The 10,287-nt window shown below is 35.9% G+C and overlaps 1 protein-coding gene across 2 annotated transcripts in view; it reads right to left on the reverse strand.

The window, feature by feature from the left end:
* LOC110105933 (GTPase Der) overlaps positions 1-10,287 on the reverse strand; it is a 67,243-nt gene that overhangs the window by 19,710 nt on the left and 37,246 nt on the right. For both annotated transcript variants that reach the window (XR_003701410.1, XM_020835624.2), the window contains exon 5: positions 1,476-1,601. Coding sequence is in view for 1 of the 2 variants with exons in the window: in XM_020835624.2 (XP_020691283.2) it covers positions 1,476-1,601 (126 nt within the window). In the remaining variant the exon portion in view is untranslated. The remainder of the gene's footprint in view (positions 1-1,475; positions 1,602-10,287) is intronic.

Here is a 10,287-nt window from a genome sequence, read left to right on the forward strand (position 1 = left end):
AAGCAAAATCATCATCCGCTTTAATGAAAAGCAAGCTACAGAGAGGAGGGCATAACTTTCCTCAAAAAATAAATTTTAATGAAATCCATTTATAGGTAAAGCCAAGATCACAAGGAAGTTACATCAGCATGAAAGAGATGTAGCCTACAAAAGGTGGATTTTACAAATTTATTACAAAATGTAGTACAGCTAAAAAATACAATCGGATAGATGGTTCATTTAAAAATAGCCGAGGGTCAGTTTGAAAACAATGTAAATGAAATAATCATTTCTTTTCTTCGCTAATTTAGATAATAAGGGTATAAAAACTCATATGATGTTGAAGGGTTATTAATCAATTTGATAATTGCATTTTAGTGCTTATAGTTCAAATGTAATGGAGAGTGTGTGTGCGGGCATTTTAGTATGCTATATTTCAAATGTAATGTAGCAGACGTGTGTGGGTGGAAGGTGTAGTAGCATGATACTCTGGAAGGCACCAAGCTAAAATTGCACGGATAGAACTAGGGGTGTCAATATTTGACACGATCCGAAAATCTGACTCAAACCCGACCCGAAAATTCCAGGTTAGGGTCAACCCGGAAACAAAACGGGTCGTGTTCGGGTTCAACAATTCGACCCATTTCAAAAATCGGGTCAAATTCAGGTTAATCTTTTGACCCGAAATTGACCCGGAAACCCGAGATTGACTCGTTTTTTATCCAAAAAGCAGAGTTTGACCAGTTTTTTCACTCGAAAACTAGCAATTTTTTTATGGTTCCGGGTCATTCGGGTCGTGTCGGGTTGACTCGGTCCCGAAGCGGGTCGGGTTCGGGTCTGAAAAATCGATCAGTTTGCAAAAATGGGTCGGTTTGGGTTGACCCGAATAGTGCCGGTCAATTTTGGATTTGACCCGAACCCGACCCATGACCCGAAATTAACACCCCTAGATAGAACTACAAACCTAGTCATCCTAACAACAAAAATAAAATGACAAATAATTTAAATATTTGATAGTGCCAATATGATCAATTTACAGAATTAGAGACAATAACTAACAACATATATGGAAACAATATCTAACAACATATATGGAGGCCAACTAGTGTTCTCTTCAGTACATGCTCCAATCAGATATTATCATAATGGCAAACAATGAAGATGCAAATGTTTTCCCCTCCACATCTAGTTCTTCCATAAATGATTTGTTTCTTATCATTAAAACTATTTCGCTTATACTCTTTTTGAGCTTTCATTACAGTAGAAAGACCTACCAAGTACTTATTTCAAGAAAACAATTCTACCACTTCCCTATTGATCTTTATTTTGCTCATAAAACCTGTTAAACTACATTAAAAATATTTGTATACTATCAGCTCAGACTCACAGAACACCAAAAACAATAATTTGTCAGGTTGTGAGCTTATCTATATGCCTTGATTTTAGTCATTCACACCAAAGTTTGCATTGAGAAAAAAACAAACAGGTGACCATACCTCCTCTCCATCAAGTATCAATGCTACAACGTGAGCCCTCATGAGATTTTTTCTTGTCTGCACGATGCTCAAAGAAGAAGGGCCTTTTTCTTGTCCAGATCTATGCAACCAACCTGCTGTATCCACCTATATTGCACAAAATTACCAAATAAAATCAGCCAAGCTAATAGCAAAAATTAACACACAAAGCATGATGACAGCAATGTAATCAGACATTCAAAGTGTTTATTATGGTTTCAATGGTAAGAACAAGGTTTTGAGACAGAACTCCAAGCATGAGACGTAGCAGTTCAACAAGACAAAGTCTCTCTACCTAAAATTTTCATATGCTCTTCTACGGGTCAGCAATCAAAGCATGTTACCCATTTATCATCACCAAAAAATATTCATAAAATTCAGCAAGGTATTTGTGGACTTCTAGGCTCCTAACAAAAAAGTGCAGCAGCATATGACACAACTACTTACACCCACATATCCTCATAATAGAAGGGCATAAAAATGACTATAGTTGCTAGCATCTGTGGACCAAATTATAATCTCAACTCTTGGATGTGAACGAACACATTTTATTCCAAATTGAACAGGAGGCAGGGAACATAAGCTAAATAATCCTAGTCATTCAGCAAACACTTTTAGGTCCCCCAAGAAATGTCCCAGCACTAAACAATTCCACTTAGATTACCTTCCAAGCAAACACCCTCTTGCAATCCTCTAGATATGGTCATAACCATCTTAAAGTCAGTCTCTCACTCATCGGAGCTCTCTTCCGTTACAGCATTAAACACTTTGTCAAGTTCACAGCTCAGTTGCCTACTTGAACCATTGCTAGACACATGGCTACCTCCACCAACGCATGGAGCTCCATCCTCTACACCTAGTATTTGCACTCTCTACTCAACTTGACTCCTAATTTGAAAAGGGTTAAGCCTATTTAAGTTGGTTCTCTGATTACTAAAGGATCTACTTTTTACACCAAGCATCCTAACCTCTTCAAACTTCATAAGACTTTGAACTCCTCTTCCCTTTTTCAACCTCTGACGATCTTAACAACCATTTATTTCCTTCCCTTGTTGAGAGCTATTGTAAGATTGTAATATATTAAACATAAAAGTATTGAGGAAATATCTCATATTAAGCATAAACAATTTTGTTGAGTCACTTAAATCTCATGTTTGACTTAACATTTCATTTCCTCTTTATACACACTCATTTGTCACATCTCACTCAGTATCTCAGTCCGAACATCTCCTCTTATCTTTTTGAGCTCCCGAGTAATTTATTTATCCATCACACATGGCTGAGCAAGCAAGATAAACTGGTTGTTCACACTTTTTAGCATCGTCAGTGGGAAACAATTGGCTTAAAGTAAAAAGAGTTGTAACTAATATGTGTTTCCAACTGTTGTTCTATTGTTTGCCTTGTGTTTGCTTTATTGGTTAACCAATAGTTACCTATTTTTGCCACCTTAATTGATCGTTCCCTAAGTTGCACTGCCATTCTTGTTGGATAAATATTGCTACCTCAATTAATTGTTGTCTTTTACCTTACTGTTATTTCATTTCAATTAATCCATTGTTGTCACCTTCCCATTCATGCTGCTTGTCTGCTACACAAAATAACCCGCATATGCCTTCAATGGCTTTTCTATTTTGTCACAAAAACTTTCCTATTTTGGTAGGATCCTTAAAGAAATTCAAGAAATTTGATTAATGGAAGATATTCCATGGCTAAATTTTAAGAAGAGTAAATTGAAATATTGTTTCACAAATATTTCTATAGATTTCATATAGTTTCTTAATTTGGATCATTTGAAGGCAACAAATAAGACCTTTGATGCATACAAAATTCACTAGAGAATGAATATTTTTCTGATGGAACTTAATATTTAACGATTATTAAATTAACTTTTGAGATGAAGTAAACATTAAAGAAACGGACCAAATCACTTGAGAATGGCACTCTCCCTTGATTTGGACTGAATCTACCTGATGTGATACATTATGCGATAAACAAGAATTGCAATTAAGATATTAATAACTTGTGAACTTGCGTTGCTAATTTTAAACAATTGCGTTCCAAGATAGATCGTAAGAATTTTCCATGGAAGAACTAAGCAACGTCAATCAATTACATTTAGAAGCAACATGAAACAAACAAAATTAATCCAATAAATAAGTAATAAAGCAAATGGCTCTTAACAAAAATCCAAGGCTTAAGATATAGATCCTTCACCTCGAAGTCCCTCACTTTCACTCTTGGATTCACTTGGTTAGCGGAAGAGGATGGCACACAAACTCAACGATGCCACTATTAGACAAGTAATGCCGAGGGGGCTAGCCGCCGGGGAGGAAGTCGGATTTGGGGAAGATGGTAGACGCCCTTTGATGATCCAATCGTCTGTCGGAAGTTGCTCGTCAATGACGTCCACGAGGGTGGGAAGAATACGGTTCAAGTAATCATCGACGGTGTCTATAGGGCTTAAGAAGACCTTGGACAGCTGCTGTGGGACGTCTGGAACTTCTGGACAGCAATTAGCGATGTTCCAGGACGCAGGGCAGCAAATTGTTTGCTGAAAATTGTTGACCGGAGGATTCTTAGCAGTGATACTACTGATTTTCCTTGGCAGGAATTTCAGGGCAGCAGGGTAACACATCCAGGAACTTGAGGCAGCGGATGTGGAGACCTTCTGGACGGCGTGACAGCAGGAAGAAGCCTACTGGTATTGTGAACGGCAGCTAGGGGTGTTTGGACACCCATTATGGAGGCTTGAACAGCAGTTTTGGCCCTTGAGTGTCTCTCCAACGATGCAGGACAGCAGGAAAGTGTATGAAAACTGCTGGACAGTAGGCTGTAGGAGAGCAGCCAGTAATTTGGGAGAGGAGGGCTTAGCCGTGAGATAGAGGGAGAGGGAGGAATTTAGAATGCTGAAATTAAATTCAGCTCCAAGTGATTTTGGAGGGAGATTAATTTGAAATTTCAAATTAATTCATTAATGACTAGGAGCGTTAATTGAGGAGGTAATTGGGGCTGATTTGGTGGAGCTTTTAATTTAATTTGGGAGAGAGAAAAAACAACAACATCAAGCCTTTTATCACTACGTGGGGTCGGCTAACATGAATTCTTTCTTCTCCATTGTTCCTACTTAAAAGTCAAATTTTCGTTAAGATCTAATAAGAGAAAGGTCATTCCTATATTTTCTAAAACCAAGTCTTTTTAGTCTTACCCTACCTTTCTTAACATAAGTCAATCTAATACCTCTACTCTCCTACAGGGTCATCGCAAGGCCGCCGTTTTAAATGTGACAACCATCTAAGGCGACTTTCTCTATCTTATCTCTACTGGGTCTAGCTCCAACCTTTTCACGATATATGCTCATTTCGTATCCTATCTCTTAAGGGTAATAGCACTCATTCCACCTGAGCATCTCATTCTCTGCCCAACTTAACTAGTATTATGCTTCTTTTTAAGGCCAACATTCGGCACCATTAATTAAGCATTGCAGGCCTCACTTATCATATCTTTATAAATTTTTCCTTAAGTTGAGGGGTATATTTCTATCACATAACAAGCCCGATGCGATTCCTCCACTTCAACCATCCATACCTTGAATTTCTGCTGATAATATCCCCATCTATTTCATCTCATTTACTCTTGAACATAGATCCAAGATATCTAAAACGCTTCACTCTTATATGACTTGATCGCCCAAGTCACAAATCCCCTCACTAGGTCTATTACTCTAAAATTACTACTCCATATATTATTCCGTTTTAGAATCTATTCAAGTCGAAACTTTAGACTTTAGGTTGACTCTCCAATTTCAAGTCTTCTTCACACTCCCTCTCTAGTCTTAATCATACAAGAAGAAGAGTCATAGCATAAATATGCATACACAAGGTACATCCTCTTGCACATGTCTAGTGAGAACTCCATTGACTAAAGTAAAAAGATATGGGCTTAAAGGCTGATCCTTGATGTAACCCAAACCGAAATATGGAATAATATAACTTGGTTCAATCCACTCTCTTGTGTTTGAACACAAGTAATAGCTCTGCATACATACTTTTAATGATTTGAATTATAGCATTTATGATCCTTTTCTTTTCAAGACTCTCCTATAGCACTTTCTTGGAACTTTTTCATATGCTTTTCTAAATCAATAAATTATCATATGTAGATCCTCTTATTTCTCTATATTTCTCCAATCAAACCTATAATAAAATGTATGGCTTCCATAGTCAATTACCCGGCATGAATCCAAATTGATTTTTGAGAAACATTAGTACACGCCTGCAATCCTATGCTTCCAAAATACTCGCTCCCATAGTTTTTAAAGTATGACATCATTAACTTTTAATCCTCTATAGATTGCACAATCTTGTACATCAACTTTATGTCTTTTAAAATAGGATATACAACTCATTCCAACTCAATCTGCGCCATTCTTTTCCCCTTTATTCCTTCCCCCAAAAAATGTATTAAAAAGTTTAGTAAAGCATGAATTCCTTCATCTCCAAGCATTTCCACACCTCTATTGCGAATATCATCAGGCAACAGCTTATTCCAACCCTTATTTTTCTTTAAAGCCTCTTCTAACTTCAGTTTTACTAATTACGCCGATAAAAACATAATCTTTTTTATTTTCATCTAGGGTGCCTAAGGTCACTAAGTCAACTTATTTTCACAATCTTCATTAAAAGTTTAGAAAATATCTCATCCATCGTTTGTTGAATATCATCTTCTAAGAAAAGTACTTTTTTGATCTTCATCTTTAATCATCTTCACCTTGAACTAAATCCTTCTAACTCCTATCTCTTTTGTTGGCTAACTTATACAATATCTTTCTCTCCTCTTTAATATCTAATCTATATATAAATCACTACAAGCTAATGCCTTTGCATCGCATATTGTTTTCTTAGCATCCTTACGAGGCACTTTATATATTTCCAATTATCAGGAATTTTTTAAAATTAAACCAATTTTTATAAACAAAGCTTCATTTTTTAATTTTTTCTTGCACTTGGATTCCAACACACAACTATTTTTACTAGTGGAGCTTTTTTCCTTTGATACTCCAAGGAATTTTTGCAATATTCTAATATCAGTAGCCACTTTTCCCACATAATATTAGCATCCTCATGCACAGACAAATCTTAAGATCTAAAATCTTATTCCAAAAATATTTTTGTTAATCATATCTTTAAATGCCCCCATTTAATCCTAGAAAAATTTATTACTTTATTTTTTTATTTATATGCCCCTTTACTTAAGTCCAAAACTAAAAACGATGTGGGTACATAAATTTTCAACTCGGAATAACTTTACAATCTTTGCAATCTAAACGATTTAATTTTCTAATAAGAAAATTAGTCAAGTCTGGGTTGTATTATAACCATTTTTATAAGTGATGAGATGCTCATTCCCTTTTTCCTTAAATAAGGTATTAGCAATTAAAAAAGATTAATAAGTTTAAACAAAAATCCAATATGGTTTGCCACCTTCATTCGTCGTTCCAATCCATGGCCACCATGAATGATTTTAAAATCATCTATCTCTCTACCAACATGTCCATTTAAATCTCCTCCAATAAAAACTCTGCTTCCAAGAGTATATTTTGTATTAATTCTTCTAAGTCCATTCCAAAAATTTAATTTAGAACTCATATCTACTTGCGGAGCATAAGCACTTATAATATTAACAATCTTATCATCAACAACAATCTTTAAAGCTATAATTCTTTCCAATCCTATTAATTTATAACATGTATCTTTAAACTCTTATCTATAATAACACCTACACATTTCTAGTACGACTCCTACCCGAATATTCAAAGTTTAATCAAACTATCAATTCTTAGCCTTATTCTCCAACCCATTTAGTTTCCTGAATGCACAAATATTATACTTCCTTTGAATCATAATATATATTTAAATGCATTAATTTTCCGTAAGGGAACCTATATCCAAGTCCTATCCTAATTTTAGTTTCATGGACTAACTTTCTTTGCCCCATCCGTCCTTGATTGTGCGGACCCTTGCTATTTAACACTGCACCCCCGGGCGCCGGTGCAGCGCCCTGCACACTTGTCACGTATTCGGCCATTACAGCGCGTCGGCTTCCAGGGGCGCCCTAGCATTAATTCACACAAAATTTGCATTGAAGGAAAAACAACAAACAGGTGACCATACCTCTTCCATCAAGTATCAATGCTACAACGTGAGCCCTCATGAGATTTTTTCTTGTCTGCACGATGCTCAAAGAAGAAGGGCCTTTTTCTTGTCCAGACCTATGCAACCAACCTGCTGTATCCACCTATATTGCACAAAATTACCAATAAATCAGCCAAGCTAAATAGCAAAAATTAACACACAAAGCATGATGACAGCAATGTAATCAGACATTCAAAGTGTTTATTATGGTTTCAATGTAAGAACAAGGTTTTGAGACAGAACTCCAAGCATGAGACGTAGCAGTTCAACAAGACAAAGTTCTCTCCTAAAATTTTCATATGCTCTTCTACGGGTCAGCAATCAAAGCATGTTACCCATTTATCATCACCAAAAAATATTCATAAAATTCAGCAAGGTATTTGTGGACTTCTAGGCTCCTAACAAAAAAAGTGCAGCAGCATATGACACAACTACTTACACCACATATCCTCATAATATAGGGCATAAAAATGACTATAGTTGCTAGCATCTGTGGACCAAATTATAATCTCAACTCTTGGATGTGAACGAACACATTTTATTCCAAATTGAACAGGAGGCAGGGAACATAAGCTAAAATAATCCTAGTCATTCAGCAAACACTTTAGGTCCCCAAGAAATGTCCCAGCACTAAAAATTCCACTTAGATTACCTTCCAAGCAAACACCCTCTTGCAATCCTCTCGATATGGTCAAACCATCTTAAAGTCAGTCTCTCACTCATCGGAGCTCTCTTCCGTAACAGCATTAAACACTTTGTCAAGTTCACAGCTCAGTTGCCTACTTGAACCATTGCTAGACACGTGGCTACCTCCACCAACGCATGGAGCTCCATCTCTACACCTAGTATTTGCACTCTCTACTCAACTTGACTCCTAATTTGAAAAGGGTTAAGCCTATTTAAGTTGGTTCTCTGATTACTAAAGGATCTACTTTTTACACCAAGCATCCTATCCCTCTTCAAACTTCATAAGACTTTGAAACTCCTCTTCCCTTTTTCAACCTCTGGACGATCTACACCATTTATTTCCTTCCCTTGTTGAGAGCTAATTTAAGATTGTAAATATTAAACATAAAAGTATTGAGGAAAGATCTCATATTAAGCATAAACAATTTATGTTGAGTCACTTAAATCTCATGTTTGACTTAACATTTCATTTCCTTTATACCACACTCATTTGTCACATCTCACTCAGTATCTCAGTCGAACATCTCCTCTTATCTTTTTGATCTCCCGAGTAATTTATTATCCATCACACATGCTGAGCAAGCAAGTATAAACTGGTTGTTCACATTTTTAGCATCGTCAGTGGGAAAATTGGCTTAAAGTAAAAAGAGTTGTAACTAATATGTGTTTCCAACTGTTGTTCTATGTTTGCCTGTGTTTGTTGCTTTATTGTTAACCAATAGTTACCTTATTTTTGCCACCTTAATTGATTGTTCCCTAAGTTGCACTGCCATTCTTGTGATAAATATTGCTACCTCAATTAAATTGTTGTCTTCTACTTACAGTTATTTCATTTCAATTAATCCATTGTTGTCACCTTCCCATTCATGCTGCTTGTCTGCTACACAAAATAAACCCGCATATGCCTTCAATGGCTTTTTTCTATTTGTCACAAAAACTTTCCTATTTTGGTAGGATCCTTAAAGAAATTCAAGAAATTTGATTAATGGAAGATATTCCATGGCTAAATTTTAAGAAGAGTAAATTGAAATATTGTTTCACAAATATTTCTATAGATTTCATATAGTTCTTTAATTTGGATCATTTGAAGGCAACAAATAAGACCTTTGATGCATACAAAATTCATTAGAGAATGAATATTTTTTCTGATGGAACTCAATATTTAGCGATATTAAATTAACTTTTGAGATGAAGTAAACATTTTATTATGTAAACATTAAAGAAACGGACCAAATCACTTGAGAATGGCACTCTCCTTGATTTGGACTGAATCTACCTCCTTCAAGAAGCTTCGAGGAAGATCCATTTATAAGAAACAGCAAGTGTAATCACCCATGGTGCCACAGACTCCCTCTCACCATGGTCTCAAACATGTTGATTACTAAGGCCTTGTTAGTCATCTCCAAACCTCCGCAACAATGAAGATTAAGTGCGAATAGAAAGATTAATGCCCTATTAAAGAACGCAAAGAGAAGCCCTAAAACTAGTCCCCTAATCTATTATATTACAATATCCTTCTCTCATTACCTTCAGCGAGATTAAACCCACTAAAATGTGTTACATTGCTAGTTTAGATTTTACCACAACAACCCATAGGAGCTGAGTACTTAATCCATAGCCTCAAAGAGCTCAACATTCTAAAATCCTTCAAGAAATCCTCTCGTAGCCTAGTTTGCTTGCCCACCCAATCGAAACTCTTTTCTTAACATTTTCCTAACTTATTCAATCCATAGTACTCAAACATCTTAGTCAATGCAATTGCCCAAGTTCCTCTTCCAAAAGTAATCGGACAAGAAAGCCCTTGACTTTATCTATATAATACATTTTACTCAAGTCTTTATATTGTCTATGAATTTATACATCATTACAAAAAGCCTCCCATCATGAGTATGAGTTCCTTTCTTATCATTCTTTCT

The sequence above is a fragment of the Dendrobium catenatum genome, unplaced genomic scaffold (genome assembly GCF_001605985.2).
Source record: "Dendrobium catenatum unplaced genomic scaffold, ASM160598v2 fragScaff_scaffold_783, whole genome shotgun sequence".
Lineage (NCBI taxonomy): Eukaryota > Viridiplantae > Streptophyta > Magnoliopsida > Asparagales > Orchidaceae > Dendrobium > Dendrobium catenatum.